The sequence below is a fragment of the Anguilla anguilla genome, chromosome 2 (genome assembly GCF_013347855.1).
Source record: "Anguilla anguilla isolate fAngAng1 chromosome 2, fAngAng1.pri, whole genome shotgun sequence".
NCBI classification, from domain to species: Eukaryota; Metazoa; Chordata; class Actinopteri; order Anguilliformes; family Anguillidae; genus Anguilla; species Anguilla anguilla.
This window is the reverse complement of record NC_049202.1, coordinates 65,933,098-65,956,629: the sequence shown is the minus strand read 5'-3', so window position 1 is coordinate 65,956,629 and position 23,532 is coordinate 65,933,098. Positions and strand designations below refer to the sequence as shown.

The following is a 23,532-nucleotide window of genomic DNA, read 5'->3' as shown; positions in this document are numbered from 1 at the left end:
ATCTTTGTTTACTCAAAAGCTCTCTGACATTCCTCCTCATCATCATCCTCCTCCCTCAAATTATTTCCCACACACAGTCACTCAGCCTTCAGATTTATTTCCTTTGTCTTTCATCTCATGAGTTAATAAATTAATAAAACATTCATTATCAACCAGTTTTAACCAAATGCAAAGTATAATGTCAAGTTTAATGGATTAATTGCTTTGATTGGCTTCTGTAAATGTCCATCTACTGAGATAAACGGCTCACTGCACCTTTGATTCAAGGTTGTTCATTAGTCTGCTCTTTATTGGTTCAGTGTACTGGTGAAGGTAGACACTCAGGCACGCAGTAATGAGTTTTTGAATTTAACTGCACATCATCTTTTTTTTTTCTCTAAACTGACATCAGAGGATCAAAGCTCCCAGCCATGAACTCTTTATGAATGTGCGTGTGTAGCTGCATACGTGCATAGTGTGTGTGTGTGTGTGTAGCGACATATGTGTATGGCACGTGGCATGATGTGGACGTGCTATCTTAGACCAATATGAGCGTGTGGACCTGACTTATCTGGGCCTTATGTCATTTTCCATTATGCATGGAACAGCTGAAAGTCTCTCTTTCACCTGATCTCTGTTGATTCGTTCGGAATGTTCCGGTATGGATGGACAGGTCCACCGAGCTTTGACATTCCAGACTGGGGCATGTTTACGAGCTCCTGCACAGATCTAGATGAATTAACAGATCGCTGTGATAACCAGTTACGTTATGTTAAAACAATGCGGGAAAATGTTGTAATTAACCTAGACATCATGTGCAATACTCCTCAACAATAATCCTTAGGTGACCAAATCACTCAAAACTGCTCTTAATTTGAAAAAGATCACCTTTTGTTGAGGTGGTACCGGTCAGAGTAGGGAGGTACAGTAGAGATCAATTTGAGGCTAAACTGGCATAGCTGACGTATGAGGACAAAGTGGAGGTCCAACAACGTAGTGGAAATTGCCGATCTTGCTTAGGAAGGGATGAAAATAATGACTGGGATGCAGCCCAAAACTAGAAATTTAATTCCTCAAGCCAATTTTTAGAGTTTTGATATTGAATTTGCTGATTAATAACTCATAGCTGTGATTTGATACGCATGATTTTAATGACGATTCAAGGGGTTTTAAAGCAAGAGCCTCTGATTGCGGCATTCACATAAACTATGAAAAGATTTCTAAAGCATTTAGTCGGATCAAAGCGAGGATGAACCCTGGCCCTGGCTATATTGGAGGTATAGAGTTAAAATGCTGTGCAGGCCAACCCAGTGCTATTTTTCCCCTTTATCTTCCAGCTGTCATTGAAACAGCGAATGGCCCCTGTAACCTGGAAATTGGTGGTACCGGTTGCTAAGGTTAAATAAATCCCCTAAAACCCCGAATGACTACAGACCTGTAGCCCTCACCACCTAGATCATGAAATCCTTTGAGCACATTGTTAAGGGTGAGATTATGGCCAAGTTTCTGGGGCAGATCAACGTCAGTTTGCTTTATAGGTTTAGGAGAAGGGTGGAACTGCCACTCTCCTTGACTATGTCCTTAAGTGTCTGAAGGGGTAGTAAGTCCCACGCCAGACTAATGTTTTTTAATTTTTTTTCTACTTTTGATTGTATACAACTACATATCTTGGCTTAGAAGCACTTGACCACGTTTAATGTTGATTTTTTACATTTTCAGCTGATTAGCTGACTTTTTAAGTAGTAGGACTCAGAAGATGAGAGTCAACGGTTCTCTCTCCAGCACACTGATTTACTCTACTTGTTCACCACAAGAGTGCGTCCTCTCCACCCCTTGTTTTTTTTAACGTATACTAATCACTGTCAGTGTAATTATAAATCTAGGCAAGTCTTTGTTATTGTAAGTACTTTTATTTTACAGGATGAGGAAGTGGGCGATGGTCCTGTGCTGGTGTGACCGCTCCTACTGAAAAAGGCAAACAGCAGACTGCTGGTGAAGAGAACAAACAGTAGGAAAAATCGCTATGATATTGACTATTATAGAGGCTCATTCCATCGATGCAGCCAATGGAGACCACTGCTGTTCAGTACAAATATCTTGGCGCTTTCCTTGATAACGAATTAAGTTTTGAGGCCAGTGTGGATTTTGTCAGTTGAATTTCCTGTAGCTTCCAAAAAGTTTGCCATATTGCTGTAGATCAGGAGTATCAGACTCCAGTCCAAGAGGGCCACAGTGTTTGTTGTCTCTTATCTGTTTAGATCCTGCTGCCAGCTATTCAAATAAATATTTGATTGTCAACATTGGCCTTAAGCTTAAATTGGCTGCTGATTAAAAAAATTAATCTCCAAACCCAGCACACACCCCAGTCTGGCAAAATTTAAGTTTCTCACCCCTGTGGTAGATGAATCTGTCTTGAAGTTCTACTCTGACGGACCTGTTTTATCTCAAATTCATTCTACATCTTCATTTCTTACACTAACAGAGATTAATCAGCACAATGCTGTTTAATATATGAATCTATAGAGGACTTTTAGTTCAGTACAGAACAGAAGTATCTCTTGCCTACATTTCCAGAAAATAGTTATGTTCTCTAAACAGTGTCCATGTCTTATTTATTTATTTATTTATTTGCAAACTTCAACAAATGTTTTTTGCGAAATTCATCTGGACACCAAGATAAATATCCCTATGTGATAACAACTCACATTACCAATCCTTTCATTCTGGTACAATAAATAAAAATATTTAAATATTAGTAACATCTATATTGTTATATTTCCTTCCTGTGTTCTAATATACGTGGCAAAAACAAGTGCTTTTATATTATTGCATGCACACATACAAAGTAAAAAAAAAAATGAATCCATGTTCATTCAAGTCTAACAGAGTTCATATTGTTTATGCTGAAATAGTTTACTTAAGGAGAAAGCAATAGGGACCCAATGTACTCTATCAGCGTTGACTTAGCACTGACTGAACATTTTATTGCGCACAAATTTGCAGAAATGTGTTTCCCTTTATAACACTTCCATTTCCTGCATTTTTTCAAATCGCAGGAAGATTACTCATTAGATCCCTTTGTTTGTCCTCCGCTTCCATCATTTATCATTTTATTGCACCATGGCTTTCATGCAGTTAGTTCCTGTCCTCCTGTGCAAAAATATACAGTGTGCTCTCCGGAGAAGCACAATATCACACCTTCCATGATGTCCAAGAACAAACTTCCTATACCCTGTGAATCTTTCTACAAGTGATTTACCTGCCACTGAATAACAGTTGGACACTTTTATTTTCAGTTTTATTTGTCACTGCTGTTTTGAAGTGAATTACTTCAGTCTTAAAGAAATGTGAAAGAACAGCATACGTTTGGACATGGCTGTGTGTGCAGGTGTAGACACACCTGTGCATGTTTATACCTGTACCCATCTTCATCACACAGGTTGGCATTGCCTGGTGCAGGGTAACAAAAAGTGGTATTTATGTCTCAGAATCAGGGGGAGATTGGGCATTGCTGGAAGAATTTGGAGGAACTTGGAAAAATAGAGAGAAAATGGCCTATTTTCTGTACGAGACACAAAACACTGACCCGGCTTTGCTTTTTTCTCCTGATATGTCTTATCTTTGTCTTCGCAGGTCAAACATTTATCTATTAGGGCATTGGTTATAAATAGCAGGTTTAAAGTACAGATTCAATAGCTGGCCTAGATGGAAATGAGCTCTTTAAAAATTCTACTGACTGACTCATCTTGTGTGCTTTTTATTGCCATTATTAAGGTGCAATAGCGTTTTGAAGGGGGAAAAAAAACTGCAGTGCCCGATTAGCCAGGAGAGGACCTGATTGGCTGCTGGGGGCCAATTACCAGGCCCTTGATGGATCATTGTTTGGCTTAGGCCATGTGGCCCATTTCAGTTGTGTAAGTTACTGAAGGAATTCAAGACAATGCGGTCAACTTTTCAGGTGTTTGGGCCTGTGGTCCTGGTTTAGATTTCTCAGACTGAATCCTCTTTTCGGGGGTGCTGGAGGCTTATCATAGATTTTTTTTTTTTTTGTGTGGGCAGTATATATTCCCTACTATGATATTATCTTAATAACAGACCATGAAACAATTAATTCACAATCTGACATGTTTTATAATTAATCACTCTATATTGTACACCATAGTCCTACAAGGAACAAAGTTCACCTAATATTTCCCCATGGGGTGATAAACATCTAATATGGGAAGGGCAGGATCAACAAGAGGGTCAGAGGGGGCACGGTTGGGCCCAATCCTCAGTTATCTCCCTATTGGGGATTCGGCTGTGAGTTGCCAGGCGCAGTCGGTCTGGTTTTCCATGGCCTCGCCCTTGTGGGAGGGGGATTATTTTCGGTGAATTAAATAATGCTTCTGTGGGATAGCTCACTGCGTGCTGAATGAATGGGACTTAGCTGCACTCTCTTTTTCGCTAAGGACTTCTGCTTGAGAGAAAGGGAGTCACATTGGAGGTGACTAATCTTGAAACACTTCAGGGCAGACCATGTTCCCCTAAAAAATGCTGGATCCTGGGACTCATGTGTGTACAGGTAGGGAGGGGTTGGGCTTAATTCAATTCAATTTTATTTATAACACTTTTTATAGCACCTATTTTATAGCACTTTTTACAGACATGCTGTGACACACACTTTACAGAAGAAACAGACAGGAAAGAACCAGAACCCCCAAAAAGCGAGCAATTGAGGTGAAAAAATAAATTAAAATTAAAAATAAAAAACTCCCCAGAGGGCAGAAAAAACACTCAAAAACTTTCAGGAGGAGCCCAGTTATAGAGAGGGAGCCTCTCACCACTGGTTGGGCCAGTGTAATAGTAAAGAAAGTAACAGAAATGTAGAGAGGGATCTGTCAGAGCAAGGACCCACAGGACTTATGCAGACAGGCAGACTTTCAAAGGGATGAGGGGTGTGGAAGTTACATTACATTACATTTATTTGGCAGACGTTTTCATCCAAAGGGACATACAGTTAGTGCATACCGAAAGGTATTTCAGTCCAGTGCACCCTTCAGACCTTAACATGCGGCCATACCTGTTTTTTATTGTTTGTTTTGATCAGACAGTGTACCGAGCATCTTTCAAGTTCCTCAGTGACTGTTCTCACAAATGACACGACTCCTGGTTAAAACGATTTTCACTTTGAGGCAAACGAAAGCTAGAATTTCGCTACACTGCAAAAATATTAAGATCCAGGCCAATATTTCAAGGTCAGCGCATATTTGTTTAAACTGGATAAAATCGGGTCCTCCTATATATAGGGTTCTGACTGTAGCCGCGTGCTGCGAATTCTCAGGATCACAGCAGCGGGGAGACGTTTGTATATGTAGATGGGGATCAACTTCCATCAGCTGAGGATCAATATTGTTCTTAGATTGCCTCCTAGAGGACACACATGAAAAAAGCAATAGTAATGCATTAACACAGTCAACGTAATTCGTAAAAGGATTTCATGTTTGTGTCAGTTTTTATTTTTGCCACGTATTCACATGGGGAAACGCAATTATACAATAAAGAGCACTTATGTGTATCGTTCCTATTTCACAAAGATGTTTATTATTTGTAGTATCTGAAGGTTACTACAAGAGTTAACACCCCTTTGCACACCTGACCTCCAAACAATGTTTTTATTGGCTGTGCAGATCGCTGTCATCAAAAAAGAAACAGTGGCGCACTGTCTGCCCCGTATTACAAAAATGTGGTACTGCTCGGCAGAAATTATAGAAAATATCAAATGAGTTTTTAAAGTATATGTTGCAAAACAGTTGTTTCACTTCCTTACTCTGTATTTTGTATTTTATCATTTAACGTTTCCATTCGTTTCGTTTTTTCACAATACCGAACGAAGACTCCTTGGATATATTTTCGGTCAGCTACAGTGGCTAGCTATATTCTATTTGTACATTAATTACTGCTGTCTTGAAGTTCATTACATCTTTCGAATAGTTTTGCCTTCGTGGCGATGGATGAAAATAATTGTCTTTCACCGAGGAATGTCTTGTGTTTATTTGATGTGGACGGCACCCTGACACCTGCTAGAGAAGTAAGTAACACTGTTTTTCTTCGAGGTGGTGTTACGAGAAATATAATAAAGGAAGAATTTTGGGTCTATATACACATGCATATTCATTTTGACCTTTGTGTGCACATAGATGGATTTGTGAGCCGTCTGAGTTATAATAATGTAATTTGTTTTCCACGGCATTTTTGAATTATTATTAATGGATCATTTGTCAACAGGCATTTTGTCTTCAGAGAAATGCAAGGACGTTAATACATCATTACCGCGTAGAGGTCCATCGTAGTGATTTGGCTCATTCATGGAATGTAAATAATAAGTTCTGGGGTCATATTAGGCGATGAGGTTGCTTCCTACGCCCTTCACTTCTTTATGTCAATATATCACTTACAATCTTGTTACTTGTTTGAAAATCAGGATTGGTAAATCGTAAACGCGCATTTTATTTGGTCCAAGTTCTGGAAATCACTCGAGGGACACGGATATAGTGCAGATATCGTTTATCGGAACACCGAGTACAACTACCGCGTACAGAAGAAATGCGTGCCTTCGTGCACGTCTCAAAGTAGCAGTTTGTCTTCTGACCTGCTTTTTTACATTTTTCGTGGCCTCGAGATGGCGTCATTGTGAAACAGTCTGCAATATATTAGAATCGTTTTGAAAATATCACTTAATAAAATCTTTGTCTTTGAATGTTTGATTGATCTAAGATGCTAAAAGGAAATACATTTGCATTTGCTAATATTAGCCACATATACAAAAATGAGGTAGAGAGCATATTTGGTCTTTCCAGTAAGACACACATGCACATATGTATACATGTACATGCAGTTTATGCTATGGAGCATCATGAAGCTTTTTCTTAAACATACTTGTTTTATGGTTTGTATCCATGAAGTCGTGATTTCAGTAGGCCTGTCGCGTAGGAGTGAGTTTGACAATGTGGGGGGGGGCACATTTACTCCCCAGCCCCTACCCCCACCCGCCCCCACAATAAATTTTATAGCGAACGGAAGAGTTCTTTGGTTCCATGCTAGCCTCACCCATTCTCACCTGCAAGAGCTGGCTTTGTAGTTTGTGTATTGTTCTGTATGTATGTCAGATATCTCCAAGTGAGTAACAGGCTAACAGTAGATACCCTCAAGAGGGCACAAAAATGAAAGTGTCATGTTTAATCAGCTGAAACTGCATGTAACCCTCTGATATTGAAATGCGCAATGGGGTGATTTTTTAAAAAGTTTGGGCTACATTTTAAAGGATTGATATTTGCTGTACCGGCCGTACTTGTTGACTGTACTCCCTGTACTTACTCCTGCCGCATTCCTTTCGAAGTAACAGTGCACGGCAAACTTTTATTTTTTCGGTACAATTATCAGGGGGGACAATTTTAACTGTTTCCTGCCACCCCCTTGCTTCCCCCGCCCCTGCGGTCGATGCAGCGGTGCAGTCAGCCATGCAGAGAGTTGGCCACTCCGCAGCCAAGCCCCCGTCGTCCCAGCCTGCCGGCCAGCTGCCGGACAACACCTCCCCTCGCTGGGCTGTAGAGTGCATAAGAGCCTGTATGGGTGGGGCCCACCACTTGACCACACGTTTCCCACACAGTGTGTGTTTCCACTGTTGAAAGGCCTGTTTTTGGTCAGCTGTTTTAGACCAGGGTTAATCTGCCCATTCTGGAATAGGCGGTTGTATTTGTCGGCCTGTCCCCTTGCAGCGACGCCCCAACACCTCTTGTTCTTTTTGCGGAAGACACCCCGACTACTGTTGGCAAGTAACACGTAAAACGGACCCGCTCCTCCAGCTTTTCAGCTTCGGGTTTACTTCCTTGTCGTGTTCTGACAAACAAAACTGAAACGCAACAAAATGAAACTAAACGAAAAGCTAAACTCTGTCTCTCGGTGCATGCTGCCGGTCTCGGCCCCAAACTAACCTGGACTGATTAATTAACACAACTCAGGTGATCTCTCCACTAGCCTGCGCAGCTGAGACCAATCCGGTTCATTGCTGGATCGGATGCCTCATTATGCTGTAAATCTGAGTTGTACGCCTGAGTATCAGTGGACTTTTTTTTCCTTTTTTTTTGTGCGTTCATTTCGTCATGAGTCAGTGTTTCTCTCCAACCTGCAGAAGATCGACCCCCAGCTGGACGAGTTCTTTCAGTCTCTGCGGAGAAAGGTGAAGATTGGAGTGGTGGGGGGGTCAGACTACTCCAAGATCGCGGAGCAGCTGGGGAACGGGGAAGAAGGTGTCTTTCGTCATCATCATTATCATCATCATTATTGGTTTCACTCCTTCTTTCAGAATAAGTCCTGTGTTTACATCTCCTCTATGAGCACTCCCTGCTTCTGAGGGACCCGAGTGCTGTCAGGGATATCCTGCAATTATGCCTGGAGCGTATGCTTCACAAACAGCAATTTTATTAGGGCAATGTGTGACTTCGACAAACTGACTTTGTTTCCTTATATTTGTACGAGCTTAGACAACGCAGCATACACTGTCAACATTAGGCAACCCTTACGGCATCAAACAAGTGTACAGCCAGCTGGTGGTTAGCTCATCTTCTCCTTTGAAGTGCACCTATTTCCTCTCTGAGGGAGGGGGGTATATTTTCAGGTGATATAGATCACAGCTGAGGGTAATGCCAGTTTTGAAACAATGAACAGCCGTATTCCGTTTGAGAGCTACAAACCAGCTTACCTGTATTCAGCACAGCCCGATCCACCCACATAAACCCACATATTTTAAAACATCCTAAACATGGCACGTGCACACAGAGCTGCTAATATTGTAAGTGACATTCGCTGACCTGACCTAACTGCCACATTTAAAGTGGGATGACAGCCCAAACTCTAACATATCTCTAACATACGTTCACCTGTATCCCATGCGACGCATTTCTGTAAAGAACAAGGTGGCTTGAGCACACCTGAAGATATTACACAGGTACCAGGGGTACGAAGTAGACTGTTGAGGAAAAAGACACTGCATCTCTGCACGGAATTAAAAACTCTCAGTCTACAGCTTTGCCAGGTATGACCTTTTGCAGCTTGAGATGTTGTCTGCACCCGAAACCTTGTTAGGGAACATTTAATGTCATACGTGGGTATGCAGGAAAGTGGCCGTGGGCAAGTGGCTGGTTAGACGAGGCTGCACCATGTGACCATTCCTCAGATCAGCATTCCATAGATATCAGTCTGGGGCGTTTCCTAATCAGTAGTAATCCCCGATAACCTGTGTCCAGGGGCTCTGAACCTTTTTCTGGCAGGCTTAACACCTGGAGCTCTGTGGGAAGCATTGCGGGCCCCTTTTTGGTGATGTCATACTCTGTATATGCATGGCTGTACTTTTCAGTCTGCTAGGGTGCACTAATCATTGCGGCTTTGCACAGTGCTGTGGATTTGGCCAACACAGGGGCCTTGTGTGGAGCCATACAGAGACCAGATCTCAGCAATGCACCAATGACTCCCTTACTCCATAACCCGCTTATCAGATATCAGTGGTAGTGTAATTACAGAAATAGTTCCTCCGTGCATTTACATTCCTGGAAGTCCAAGGCTTGTTTTCCAGCTTGTGTTTGTCAGTTAACGCTGACAATAGCATTGTTTCCCTCCCCTGCCTCCTCTGCATAGTGATGCACAAGTTTGACTACGTGTTTGCAGAAAACGGCACAGTGCAGTACAAGGATGGAAAGCTCATCTCCAAACAGGTGAGATGAGCTAAGGAATGAGAGCGAGAGCGTGAGAGAGAGAGAGAGAGGTGTGGCAGAGGAAGTGGGCTGTGGTCTGCCACTCTTATTGCTTATCATTGATATACTTGTGTTTAAAATTGCTGTGATGATAAGAAAGGCTTGATTAGTAGTGTATATAATATGTTTTGAAGTCAGTAAACCACCTGTCGCCCAGCTGAGAGACCTCGGAATGCAAGCTGGCCTCATTCAGGGGCCTGACTGTTTGTCTTGTGCTATTGTTGAGAAGTAGTGCTGTCACAGCTGCGGTGGCGTTCACGTTTGCATTTCCTGTTTCCTGTTTCAGGCCATTCAGAACCAGCTGGGGGAGGAGCTGCTGCAGGATCTCATTAACTTCTGCCTCAGGTACATGGGGCTCATCAAACTGCCCAAGAAGAGGTGAGGCGTAGCCATGGATACACTGCCTCCACGTTCACACAGCTCCATCAGGACGATGTTTGGCTGTGGGTTGCTGAATGCCAGCAGCTCCCTGTGATGGTGCAGTGGATTCTGGCATTTCTCTGTGCACTGTTACGTCAGAGACCTGTGAAATGAACAAAAGCTTTGCAGAATCACAGTGCCGGTTTGTCTCTTTTGTGCTTCAGAGAAGCTTTTGCCACATTTGATCACGCTATATTCTGCACCGCGCACTGTTTGATAAGATCAGGATAGTGCTAGCTGAGTGCATCTAGAGCACTTTATCTCTTTCTGCGTGCTTCATCACTCTCTTCGTTTCTCTGTTCCTCCAGGGGCACTTTTATCGAGTTCCGGAGCGGAATGCTCAACATCTCCCCCATTGGCCGGAGCTGCACGCTGGAGGAGCGAATCGAGTTCTCTGAAATCGACAAGGTATGGGCAGGGTGTGGCGTGGCCTGGACGTGGCTCTCCGGCGGAGCAGATGTGGATTCATGCAAGCCTCACTGGAGTGCAGACTGCCAGGATGAGCCAAGCCCTACGGTGGGGTGGGAGCTAGCTGATGCCTCTCCCCCTTGTACCCCCCCCCCCCCCCCCCAGAGAGAGAAGATCCGGGAGAAGTTCGTTGCCGCCCTGCAGGAGGAGTTTGCTGGGAAGGGGCTTCGGTTCACCAAGGGTGAGTCAGAGAGGTCAGAGGGGTCACTGAGGCATCTGCCTGTGTGTTATTGAATCAGAGAAAGGTCTGTAAATTGCGCAGGTGTGTGTGCGTGTGCACGCGCATGCCTGCGAGTACAGCAGTGACTGCAGTTATCCTTGCCTATTGGGGGTGTCGGCACGCTTGACTTTGGATCCTGTGCGTTTGTGTGTTTGATCTGCTTTTCCCTGCAGGTTTCTCATTGTGTAATGAGCTGCGAGCTTCAGTCAGTGATCTGTGACAAAGCAGAGAGTTCAGCAGCACAGGCAATCTGAGAGAGGTCGGCAGATCTAACGGTGTACCCACTTTCCCAGGAGGCTGCCACATCTGTCCACATTTCACCGGGGATGAGTTTTAAGAATTAAAAATATAATAATAGCCTGTTGTGTGGGAGGTGAAATCTTAACATGTTAGCATTTCTAACATGGTCTATCAGTCATTTGAACTCAGTTACTACCCCAGCGCAGAAATCGGAAACCTCATTTCGAGCCGTCATGCTTGGAGCTCTGGAGGAAGGCTACAGGAGGCTGAGGGCCCAGACTGAAGGAGCTGTGTGACTGAGCAGCACCTTACTGTCAGACCCAGGGCCCGGAGCGGAGTAAACAAACAGCACGCGACTGTCATGCTCAGCCGGTCTGCCTCAGCGCTCGCTGGGCCGGGTATATTTAGCGCTCCCGTAGGAAAAAGGCAGTTTTTTCGTACCACGAGTCGAAGAGACGTCCCGTGCTTGTCCAGTGCTCATATTTCACTCTTGGGGCTAAATTTAAATGACCGAGTCGATGGAGTAACTGTAATGGAATGCTGTATAGCCTATGTGTTGTTTTTAAGTTTGTATTTGTGCATGTGTGTGTGTGTGTGTGTGTGTGTTTGTGCGTGTGTGTGTCTGTGCATGTGTGTGTATGTGTGTGTGTGTGTCTGTGAATGTCTGTGTGTGTGTGTGTGTGTGTCTGGGTGCGTGTGTGTGTGTGTCTGGGTGCGTGTGTGTCTGTGTGCATGTGTGTATGTGCGTGTGTGTGTTTCGGCAGTCGTGTTCATTCGTGTGGCCAGCTTGTTTTTGCTTTGTCCAGTCGACTGCGTGTGCTTCTGCTCTGTAATGGATTCTCTGTTGCCTGTTACCAGGAGGGTATCCAGGAACAGCCTCATTGTGTTTGACAGCAGGGAAGAGTCATTTACACCCACCTCCTACCCCCCTCATGTGTTCTGTGGGAGCTGAGCTTGTTGTCAAGGTGTTCCTACCAGCTGGAACTTGACCTTTCTCTGAGTAATGTACGTTCGGCAGGACTTCCGGATGAAGTGCTTTATACTCTGCTGCTCCAGTAGCTACTGTACGGAGGAGAACTCAAAGGGGGAGGAAGATGGAGCGAATTGGAAATTGAATTTGTGGACTCTTGCCTGGCTCATTTTATGCCTCTCTTTGTCCTGCGTAGACGCTCTGAATGTGCAGCGTTTGTCCTTCGGTTCGTGTGATTTGTGATGCTCTATTTTACATCAGACCAACGCCCTCTTGTAGCCAAATGAGGCCTGTGGGTAGTTTTACTGCAGTGCCCGTGAAATGCTGGCACGGAAACCATGCGGCATGCGGCATGCGTCTGCTGCAGCCTCTGCGTTGTTTTGCTGCGGGACTCTCCTGCTGAGAGGTGTTTTGCACTGCGCGTCTTGGGCGATGCAGTGAGGCGGCCGTAAATCTCACGCTGCGGACATTTTATTTTTCTCAGTCCCGCGACCACTGATGAGGGAGGCGGGAAAACTGGGCATTTTGGACCAGCGTGCATCTGATTGGCTGCTGCTTTCACATACAGCCAGCCCTTTAATCAATTTTAGTCCTTTTTACTCTGGGAGGGACCTAGGGAGGGAGAGGAGTGGAAGAAAGAAAGAGATAAAGTGAGAGCATGAGAGAGAGAGAGAGAGAGAGAGAGAGCAGATAGAAACAGATTAGAGAACATTTCTTCCCCAATCACAAAAATGGTTCCAAACTTCACAAATCTACCTGAACCACATAAAATTCAAGAGAGACAGAGAGAGACATAGAGCCAGAGAGAGAGAGACAGGGTTGTGTGGGGAACTGTATTTCTGTCGTGTTGTGTATAGTCCCCCTGAGTGGGACCTGATTTCTCATACCCTGAATGCAGGACCTCTTTCTACTGCTCAGCAGAGCAGGTCATTAGGGCCAGTTTGTTTCTACTTTTCAACATTGTTTTTTCTGATTTTAACTTTTGGGTTCTTAGATCTGTAGGTCTGTTGGTCTTTTTGTGCTCCACAGGACCTCAAATACGATGGAGATGGAGAGAGAGATCAGAGAGAGCAGAGAAGTTAAATTAATTCTAAGAATGGACTGATTGTAGCTGAGTCTTTTACTTTTAAATGTTATTTAACGTGAAAAATAAACCAGTGCATTTTAGAGAACATTAATATAAAACCAGAATGCAACATGAAACAGGTACCAGGTTCGATTCCCACGTTGGACACTGTCGTTGTAGCCTTGAGCAAGGTACTTAACCCGCATTGCTTCACTATATTTCCAACTGTATAAATTGATGCAAGTGCAAGAGCATTCGGTAAATGCCTGTAATGTAGTGTAAATGTGATGCTGTATTCTCAGCTTTATCGCATCATCACCAAAATCCCTCCCCCATTTACATCACTGATGCCCCGCCCACTGCCCCCTTTATAAAAGCTGTGTTCAAATCTCAGGCACTATGGGGTTTAGAGGGAAAGCAGAGCAAAGCACATCGCAGGAATGGACAGTCATTTCTCTCTCTCTCTGATTGGTCGTGTATTTAAGTGATTTACACGTATTGGTTGAGTAACCTCTGCTGAAGCAGTTATGCTTCTCTTTGGTTGGATTTATGCGCAGAGTTGTTATTCTGACCTATTTTCTCCCCTCTCTGTGCCTCTTGTGTCTGTGTCGCCAGGGGGCCTGATTAGTTTTGACGTGTTCCCGGAGGGGTGGGACAAGACGCTCTGCCTGGACATCCTGGAGGGGGAGGGGCTGGAGGCCATCTACTTTTTCGGCAACGAGACCACACCTGTAAGTGAGGAAGAGGGGAGTGGGGGAGGTTTAAATACACTAAGGGGAGGAAGTGAGGTGTCAGGTGAGGAGAGAAGGGAGCTGGGAACTGGGGTCTAAGCGGAAAGCTGCAGCTCTAAAGGAACAATTGGGCTGATTTGCTGAGCTTTAACAATGCATGTAGTTAAAATGGTGTGAGGTTGGACTGACCACACACGGCTGGTGCGCTACGGCTGAGTAACTGAGGAGGTAAAGAGAGAGCCAACGAGAAAAAGAGAGACAGACAGCAAGGAAGGAAACAGCTAAGGACAAAGCAAAAAAGATACAAATGAAGTGTAGGGGTAACAGGAAAAAGGGAATTTGAACCTGTGAAAGCCCTCAAAGATTCTGCAGCTGTGAAGATTGTGTTAACTCTTGATCTTTATGTCCTTTAGGGGGGTAATGATTATGAAATATTCAATGACCCACGGACCAGAGGCTTCACAGTGCAGTCCCCCGAAGACACAGCCAGGCTCTGCAGGGAACTCTTCTTCAGTGGCCACCACAGTGAACCTTGACCACAGTGGCCTCACAGATGGTTGTCTGTGAAACAGCTCCCCCTGCTGATTAAAACTGGTGCTTCACAAAAAGAAAAGAGGTTATTTGCCATCCCTCTTGAGAGTGGCAGCGATTCTCTCCTTTTTCTTTTGACTGTTGTGATTGTAACATGTGCTGTTGCTGCTAGTGACTGATTTCACATCATTCGTATGTATAAAATGTACATTGAAGAAAAATTAACAAAAAACAAGAAGGACCCATGAAATATGGATGTATTAACTGACCCAAAAACCAGGAAGTGTTGTTGCGCCGAACACACTGAACTGAGTTGTACTGCATGTGTGTAGAGCTGACAGTGTAGATATAAGAGAATGCTAACCACACACTGCAAAAATCATGCCTGTATAATGACTTGCACAGGCTCTGATTTATTCCAGCTTCTTAACTGATCCACACACATCAAACTGACAGATGTGAAGGGAACATAAATCCATATTTCTGTGTGTTTACCTTATTTCAGTATTTCAACTAAGACTTTTAATACTATATTCCATTCCCATATGTGGGAGAAGTGATTCTGTTTTAAAAATATCCCTCTTTTGCACTTGGAGAATGCAGCCAAAAGATCTAGTGGGTCTCCTGTTGAAAATTACTGCTTAAACCATCTTAATCTGGTCCAGCTGGTTTAGGCTGCATTTTCCACACTTTTAGCTGGTTAGAGCTGGTCGACCAACTGTTCACTAGCTGACCAGCCTGCAGTCAGCTTGTCCACAAGGTTAGCCACCAGCATACTCTACTAGCTTAATCGTCTTTAGCCAGCTTTGACCAGCCACAGATCAGCTTAGTCCATCAACAGGCCAGTTTTGACCAGCCACAGATCAGCAATGACCAGCCACAGGCCAGCTTTGACCAGCCACAGGCCAGGAATGACCAGCCACCGATCAGCTTTCACCAGTCACAGATCAGCTACGAGCAGCTGAGACCAGCAGGTCTTAGCTGAAGTTTTCAGCTGAGTACTTGATTTTTTTCCCCAGGCAGTTGTCACGTGCAGCTCTGAAACGTGTTTGTTTTTTTATATCGGTTTACATTGTCGCTGTGAGCGAGCATGTGATGTGCCATACTGTAACCCAGCTGAGCTCATGTGGTTTTTGAGGGAAGGGGAAAGCAGTCTGGTGGGCCGGCTAGCAGTGCTTGTTTACCAAGGAGCCCCAGCTCTGCGGCTACACGGCCCTGAGGCTGTTTTTATGATCGTTTTTTTATGATGTTTTATGATTGTTTGAAACCCGCCCAACCCCTCAGCCTTGTGGACAGTCAGAGAGCCCCAGCCTGCAGGCAGAGGGGTTCAGAGGCAGGCTTTTCCTAAGGTGGAGGTACCACACATTCTGTAGCCTGAAGGTCAAAGGTCGCAGCTCTGCAGTCTTAACATTGAAACTTCTGTCTGCCAGTTGAAATGGAAAAATCCTTGTTTAATGCATGTCATGAATATTCATGTTCTTAAACTGGGAATGTCCATTGGGAACCCCTGTTACTGGGACCCCCCCCCCCCCCCCCCCAGACAGAGAGTAAGGATTTTTGTGAGGATGGAAGGAACTCAGGAGCTGAATGTCTGGTTACTGTAGAGAATGCGGGGGGACTGGTGGCACACGATTAGCTGCTCATTGGTTTCACATGATGTCACTTGCAGTATGTTGTAATCATGTCAGTGAAGGGTTGTTAAATGCAGTCTAGCATTTCGGTGTGCACTTCGGTCGGAGTTCTTCTCGATGGGTGGTGTTAGGATGCTGCAACCTAACCGTCACCCTGAAGCCTGTTCTTGATTGGCAGGTATTCTGCAAGTTTGTCCAAATCCCAATTGGGATTTTTATTGATTACTGAAGTATGGAAACGGTATAAGGAAATTAATGTATTTTAAATAAAACATATTGTGAAAGACTGTCTGAATTATTTGGTTATTTCTTTGCGACACAGCAGGTAAAACCTACTAGTTCTGATCCAGTGGCGTACGCTGTAGCCTCCCAAGTCATTCACATCGTCCAGTTGCTGAATCTTCCGGACCGAACAGATAGTGGCTCTCATGCCACTCAAGCAGTTTGTATCAGCTAATTAGTTAATCATGGTGAGTTATTTATTTCACTCAATACCTCCTAATTTGTACGGTAATCTTTCAAACCAACAGGAGGCTTTTTCAGACGTGGAGCTGTTGGAAGAAATGTGCAGGTTGTACACTTGTACCAAAGGACTGAGGAGCTGTTTTGACATTTATACAAGAAATGACGAAAGACTGTCTTGTGCATCGTAAAAGAATTTATTTAAATTAGTTTATCATGACCTAATGCCAGTCACAGTGGTTTGACCAAAAAGAAAGTGCTCTGAATTACAGTGGGTTGAAGAAACAAAACGTTCTTGTACATTTAGTATCAGAAATTAGTTTAACAATAATGGCAAAAGAAATGGATTCACTGGACATGATAGTGGTGTATATTATAGAAACAATTATATCATTTATCACATTTCAAGCACATAAATTATTATGGTTTCATACAATGAAATTAATGAGTTTTTAGATATTAGATAAATTAGATTTATCTATCTTAATAGAAAAAGGGGGTTTGTACCCTGTTCATTACCAGAGCTTTACTTTGATAATGTAACAGCCCACATTCACAAACTGGACTACAATGCTATATTACCTACCCTGAATAGCCTTGACATTAACCATGGGGACTGTAGTCAGTTTGGCAGTACTTAATATAGAATAGTCTATGGTTATGTGCAGTTTTGACTACAATGCCCAGAGGCATAAAATCTGTAAGGTCTGTACAGAGCACAAACTCAAAAATTATTCCCAGTAATCCCGTAGCATAAAAACCCAACTCAAATACAAAATCTGTACTGGTGACTGAAAATAAATAAATAAATAAATAAAGATAAATAACGGTAAAAATACAAATACAGACAAAGAGTGACAAAATCATGAAATTAAGGAAGAATTGTTGCTTTTCATTTCACAGTAAAATATATGTTTACCTAATACCAAAATCCTACCCACTCTGATCGCCCTTTTCTATACTGCTCCTGTCTAAAGTACCCCCCAACCCCATCCACCTCAAGCTCCTCTCCTTTTCAACTTTCTATCCCAAAACACATTCCAAGACCCCATTAGTATTCCCAAAAACAAAGACACGTGTAACCGTTTCCTTCTTTACTCTTCCACGCATTCCCGCCTTTAAGTGTACATAGCAGAAAAAACACTCAACCTCGATCCAACTCCCGTCTCCATGCCGACCGTTTATGCTTTCACTTCCTTAAATAAGCCCTCTTTCACTTCCCACATCCTTTTTGCTCCTCTGGTTTTCATCACCCTTCATCGTTCACATCCTCATCCTGTCCATCCCACCCCCCCCCTCCTCCCCCTCCCCCCTCCCCCCTCCGCCCTCCAGCTTCCTCCATGACAGCACTAGGCCGGAGCTGAAGCCTAAGAGCTGATTATCTGGCCAGACCAGGTTTCATGCTTGCTACTGGGGTTCGGGTGAATGATCGCCACCTCCACAGCCTGGATCTTCAGGTTTTTGGGCGGAATGGGACACACCTTGTACGTCACCTCATCTCCCTCCATGGGCACGTACTCTCCCTCGATACTTTTACAGAGAGAGAGAGAAAGAAAAGAAAGACAGGCAAAGAAGAGAGAGAGCAAATATTATAAGTCTCCACCCCTGGAAAAGGGGTTATCTGTATTTACACTTTAACATAAAGCATTCTTGAAATGGCTTAAGAGCAATTATCAAGCAAATCTAATGTACATGTACTGTAACTGCCTCCAATATTTGCTTCTTTGCAGGCTGCCTCTGGCAACAGATGCAGCTGAATGATTGACACTTCATGATTCCCGCACAGAGGACCAGGAGCGCGGCAGACCCTGGAGTGTGAACCCCACGTTTCTGCGCTGTTCGCGGCGGTTGCTCCGGGGGGGGGTCGCTACGGGCAACACTCTGTGGAGGGGGGGGGGGGGGGGGGGGGGGGGGGGGTGTCACTATGGTCCGCGTTCGAGGGGGGGGGGGGGGGTCGCTACGGGCCGCGCTCGGGAGGGGGGGGGGGGGGGGGGGGGGGGGGGGGGGGGGGTAACTCACTCAGAGATGTGCACGAAGATGTCCTCGCCCCCGTGGGAGGGCCGGATGAAGCCGTGACCCTGCGACCTGGAGAAGGCCTTGCACACGCCCTTGAAGACAGGCCCAGATGTGGCCCGCACCGTGCTGCAGACAGACACACAGACAAGCAGAATTATGAAGGTTCACTAAGTCCTTAAATACAGTGCCGTGTACAAGAAGGCAGTGTGTACCTCTGTCTGCAATTTAGGCCTGGATTCAGTCAACCTTTATCCAGCAACTTAAACACAACACAGTTTGGTAAGCTAACGTAGGTCATTTCTGCGGTCAATTTCATGAGATGTTGGTGAAGGTAAAAACTAACACTTGGGTTCAGCTGTGAACCAAAGTTAAAGACAAATGTTGACTGAACACAGATTGAATATAAATGGTTTGATGCAGTATTGCATGTAGAGCATGAATTCATAACCCAAATACATATTCATATACTTGTGCGTGCACACCACACACACACACACACACATTTCTGTGTAATATTTTAGTTTAACAGAAAGTAGTCCATTATCCCAGCAGAGTACTCTCTGTCAGTCTTTCTATGGCCTCTTTCTAATGCCTTCTATAGACTCACAGGCTACCTACATCCACCCCCAAAAATCACGGAATCAAAAACAGTTCAGCTACAAAAATATTTTCTTTCAGAACTTGGCCACTAAAACCAATTGCTTTCGTATCCCTGTATTTGTGATACAGGTGTCTCACATCACCTTAAACCCTCAAGCATAGAGGAGCTCTCTAGATTACTTACATGTCCAATGACCCCCTGCCCGCCTCCCGTGAAAAAAAAAAAACCTGCTAACCTACCGCCCCCCCCCCCCCCCCCCCGTCTCTCTCTCTCTGTGATTTTAATACACTGGGCATGTCTTGCTTTTCTTCTGCTCCTCAGAGCTGTCTAATCTCAGCTCCCTCTCCCTGGTGTCTTGCGCATGACAGACAGAGCGGATCAGAGCGCTCCCCCCCCCCCCCCACACTGCCCCGCAGGCTCTACTCACGCCGAGTACGTGCGCGTGCGCTTGGTGGGCAGGGGGCTGGGCAGCTCCCCGGGCTGGAGGGGCTTCCTCTCCCAAATGCGGCTGCCCTCCCTCAGGAAGGGGAAGGAGAGGGAGAGGGGGGCCCGCGGGGAGCGCAGCGGGGGCTCGGCGGGGGGCGACGGGTCTGGGTCTGCCATCGCCGCGGGACGCCTTCTCCTTCACGCGGCTCCTCGCTCGCTCTCTCTCTCTCTCTCGGCGGCGGCGCGGCGCGGTTGGGCTAGCAGCTGGGCGACCGTTAGCGTCGACCCGTCAGTCAGCGTGCATCCCTGATGGGCCGCGCGCGGTGTCGGTGAGCGCTCCCGCTGGCGTACGCTGCGTGCGTGTGTGTGTGTGTGCGTGTGTGTGTGTGTGTGCGTGTGTGTGTCTGACCGGCAGGTCGTCTGGCTCGCCCGTCCCGTACAGTGCTGTAGGACTTCCTGCAACAGGAAAAACAGAAAAGCACAAGTGAGAGGGCTGCTGACTCAGCAGATGGGTCAAACGCACGCGGCTCACTCGCGGACCAGAGCGGTCATTCTGAAGGCCCTCCAGGTCAGTCCACATCGGCTGATCAACAGTTCAGCAGCTCCACTGTTAGCCCTGTCGCCCCCTGCAAGGAGGAGGCTCAAGCCCCTGCCAGCCCGCACCCCCCTCCGCACTCCCTCCCTGCGTTTGCGTGGGTGTCGCCCGGGGAACTCCGGTTTCCTCCCACAGTCCAAAGACACGTAACCCGGGGACTGTAGAAGAAAATTAGCCTCCCTGGCAAGCTCTGGCACATTTAAATAAATGTTATTAATGCGTCAAATAAACTGCTAATAAATAAATGATCAAAATGATCTTTTCTATGCCAGTGCCCAGTGCAACTAGAAGTCCTTCCTGGGCAATGACGCCTCACCCATGGGGGTATTTAATCTTTGTACATATTAGAGAAGGTCATCCTGTACTGCTGGGATCATGTTCACGGAGTCTAGATCAGATAGGCTAAAAAAATCACTGACAAAATGGCTGCAGACCAAAAAAAGTATCCCTGTGTCATACTTAAAAATGTGTACCCCTTCTGTTCATCACAGTAAAATTCAGTCAAAAAGAAAAACTACCCCCAGAACAGGACAGCACTGTGGGGCAGAAAAGAAGGACAGACAAATGGGAAAAGATGGACAAAGAAACTCAGAAAGAAAGAAAGACAAGAGGTTGGCAAGTTCAACGTAGGAGAACCAAAGAATCACAGTAGGAAAAAACTGAGTATTAATTTCCACATTGCAGCCATGTCACCAGCTGCCTGGGTTCTTACATTTGGAGAGAGCGAACCTGCAGGGCAGGAAGGAATTCAGGCTTCAGCCAGTAAAACTAAACTATGACATCGGAATGGCGGCACACGTTTCAAAAACCTCTCCTCTGTGATCTCGTTTAAAACCAATTGCGACTTCCACCCGGCAGATCGGGAGCGAGCGGGAGACTCAATAATAATCCTTTTCCATTCCGCATTCCCCTCCAGAAAAACGACTGAAGACTCAATTCCATTGGTTCAGCCAAGAAGACGCTCGGATGTTGCATGCCGACCTTCCTGTCACCAGAGGGCGAGAGATCAGTGCCGTCGGGCCTTACATCCACGTGCGCACCGTACTTAAACAAATGAATTTATGTAAGAGATAACAGGATCTGTAAGGCTGAACGTGACAAGCAGGCCTGTACAAACAATCTAAATATAGATACCTACAAGGCAAAAGCTGCCCTCTATTGACAGAGGGGGTCAAGCCATGATATAGGGTAGGCATAGGCTAGATTAAAGAAACATGTCAATGCATACGCACAATTTAAACGGTGCACAAAATCCTGAGTCTTCAGACCGGCAAAGTTAAAAATAACCAAAACTGAATAAGGTAGTAATGCCCTTGTTAAAATAAGGTGTATGTTAATCCGAGTTGACGTCACTTCAACCGGTGGAACGTTCGTGGTTGTCAAGTCTCGCCGCAGTGCAATATCTGTCATAACCTGACGTTAACATCCACAGCCTACTGTAGTAACGCAGTGTAACTAGGTTTTCCTGTTGCAAAACATTGAACCTATTCCATTTGCGAGTTTTAAAACACGTATCAAATACGTTGGAAATGGCAATCAAATATGATTCAGTATACAGTAAGGCTACATATGGCCTGCACACTATAGATAGCAACTAGAACCACAGGGAAGTCATGGCTCCAGGGCCGACAACTCAAAATGTGCAATATTCACCGAATGTAGGCTATACGAGATTGTTTCTTCCCGACGAATAACATAAATAGATCAGTCAACAGTAGGCTACTAGCACCAGAGGCGAGGTGGCCAAGCGATGCCCAAGAACTGATCAACGGAGACTCACAGAAGAAATAAACTGGCGTTGAAATTAAATATCGTTTACTGCGTCTGTTTCAGAAATAACGGCATGGGAAACATGTAATTCATTTGTCAACAAGACGGAGATGTTTTCGCGACGGCCCTTTTTTTTCTGAAGGAAAATACTACATTTTTTTCACGTTAGAACCATCTTATCTATGTCAAATCGCGTCCTATCTGAATTGTAAAGGCATGTTGGCAAAAGAAAACGCGATTCTCTGAGTATAAAAACCCTTTCCATTTGATTCCAGAACCTTCGCTTAAAACCCATTGATGTGCGCAAGCTGTAACAACTGGAAGAAAGGATTCTCCTGTCTAAATAATGAGGTGTTTATTTTGTAATGCTACAAGAGATTACTCATCTATAATGTTCCTATTAAATTACAAATACCACGCTTTAAAGCGAGCAATTAGCCTACTAAAGTGCTAAGCAAAAAATACCGCCAATAGCAACCAAAACAGCAAAAAATACGCTAAACATATGTACGATGACAGGATCCATAATTAATCGAATCCTTACCGTTTTAAATACAGTCTGTTGTCGGTTTGTATACGGCAGTAGGCTATAGATATTTTCTCATTATCTATGCTACAACATTTACAAAAAACAAAAATAAACGTCGTAAATCCGCGCAAACGAGTGAAATACCTTTTCTGTCTGTGAGAGATTGCGCGGCTGGATGGGTCTCGCTTGAGCCTACACACACCCCGGCTGACAGCGTGAAAGGACAAAAAACGGGTGGGGGGAGGAACAAGGGCGAAACATTCGTTGACACTATTGGACGAGTACCAGCATTGACTTGCTTAACGAAATAATCTCACAGCAGCACTGTTGCTCATCCTATTCATGCTACATACAGTCATAGAATATTATTATTATTATTATTATTATTATTATTATTAACACATAAAAAACTTTAAATGATTAATTATATAGATTATTATTATTATTATTCTGTATAATTAATCATTTTGGTTTTTTAAATGTAATTTATGAAATTGCATGACAAAAAGTAGATCCCATTTCATTTTCACATTGTCAGGAACGAGTGGACAATTCACTTTAGTTCCCATCTCCACGGAACATCAGCATTATCATACCTCCCTAGCTTATTCGTCGTTCTAGCGTCCGCTGTCAAATCAGGTGGCGCATCTGTTGCGGGGGAGGGCCGGTGCAGTCAGACCCCACACGCCTGATGGTCTAGTCGGAGTCACTAGTGCGCAATGAGGGGGAATCCGCTATTGGTGAATTTGTGCGCAGCCTGGTGGAATTCCTTACCTTGGGAAAGCGGGTCGTAATAATTCGATTCCGGATCTTGGACCGCCATTGTATCAATGCCTGTTTTATTTATGTATTTGCAGGAATTTACACAATTTACCACAACAACCTAGAACAGGCCAGAGCGCACTCTCTCTCTCTCTCTCTCTCTCTCTCTCTCTCTCTCTCCCTCTCTCTCTCTCTCTCTCGCTCTCTCTCTCTCTCCACACAATGATTTCTCTGTGCAGTGCAAACTTGGCCAGCTGCTGCAGATTCCCTGAGAGAATTACTACGCCGTCAAAGAATGCCGACCACAAAGACCCGGGTGAACATATA

The 23,532-nt window shown here is 44.8% G+C and overlaps 2 protein-coding genes across 4 annotated transcripts; one reads left to right on the top strand and one right to left on the bottom strand.

Annotated features, from left to right (window-relative positions):
- The first annotated feature begins 5,666 nt into the window (after positions 1 to 5,666).
- LOC118220184 (phosphomannomutase 1-like) lies at positions 5,667 to 16,331 on the top strand. Of its 2 annotated transcripts, none has more exons than XM_035403883.1 (8): positions 5,667 to 6,049; positions 8,150 to 8,267; positions 9,652 to 9,728; positions 10,054 to 10,112; positions 10,496 to 10,595; positions 10,761 to 10,836; positions 13,767 to 13,882; positions 14,296 to 16,331. In XM_035403883.1, exons 1-8 carry the CDS (start codon positions 5,969 to 5,971, stop codon positions 14,416 to 14,418), a joined length of 750 nt encoding a protein of 249 aa, XP_035259774.1. In that variant the 5' UTR covers positions 5,667 to 5,968; the 3' UTR covers positions 14,419 to 16,331. The 2 variants fall into 2 exon arrangements, with proteins under 2 accessions (XP_035259774.1, XP_035259773.1); XM_035403882.1 differs by having other exon boundaries at positions 10,054 to 10,145.
- A 353-nt stretch (positions 16,332 to 16,684) lies between these two features.
- csdc2a (cold shock domain containing C2, RNA binding a) lies at positions 16,685 to 22,656 on the bottom strand. 2 transcript variants are annotated; one of them, XM_035403885.1, is made up of 4 exons: positions 22,588 to 22,656; positions 19,551 to 20,005; positions 18,526 to 18,648; positions 16,685 to 18,036 (listed from the first exon to the last, which is right to left on the bottom strand). In XM_035403885.1, the coding sequence occupies exons 2-4, from the start codon at positions 19,724 to 19,726 to the stop codon at positions 17,874 to 17,876; spliced, it is 462 nt and encodes a 153-aa protein (XP_035259776.1). In that variant the 5' UTR covers positions 19,727 to 20,005; positions 22,588 to 22,656; the 3' UTR covers positions 16,685 to 17,873. The 2 variants fall into 2 exon arrangements, with proteins under 2 accessions (XP_035259776.1, XP_035259775.1); XM_035403884.1 differs by having other exon boundaries at positions 22,459 to 22,650.
- Positions 22,657 to 23,532: the final 876 nt, after the last annotated feature.

What these genes read in the sequence shown, in the direction of transcription:
- csdc2a (XM_035403885.1), bottom strand. Translation starts at nt 19,726, where the DNA reads ATGGCAGACCCAGACCCGTCGCCCCCCGCCGAGCCCCCGCTGCGCTCC. An exon ending in CGCACGCGCACGTACTCGGC is followed by an intron (nt 18,649 to 19,550) that starts GTGAGTAGAGCC and finishes GTCTGTCTGCAG; the next exon opens with CACGGTGCGGGCCACATCTG. An exon ending in ATCTTCGTGCACATCTCTGA is followed by an intron (nt 18,037 to 18,525) that starts GTGAGTTACCCC and finishes TCTCTGTAAAAG; the next exon opens with TATCGAGGGAGAGTACGTGC.
- LOC118220184 (XM_035403882.1), top strand. Translation starts at nt 5,969, where the DNA reads ATGGATGAAAATAATTGTCTTTCACCGAGGAATGTCTTGTGTTTATTT. An exon ending in CCCTGACACCTGCTAGAGAA is followed by an intron (nt 6,050 to 8,149) that starts GTAAGTAACACT and finishes TCCAACCTGCAG; the next exon opens with AAGATCGACCCCCAGCTGGA. An exon ending in ATCAAACTGCCCAAGAAGAG is followed by an intron (nt 10,146 to 10,495) that starts GTGAGGCGTAGC and finishes CTGTTCCTCCAG; the next exon opens with GGGCACTTTTATCGAGTTCC.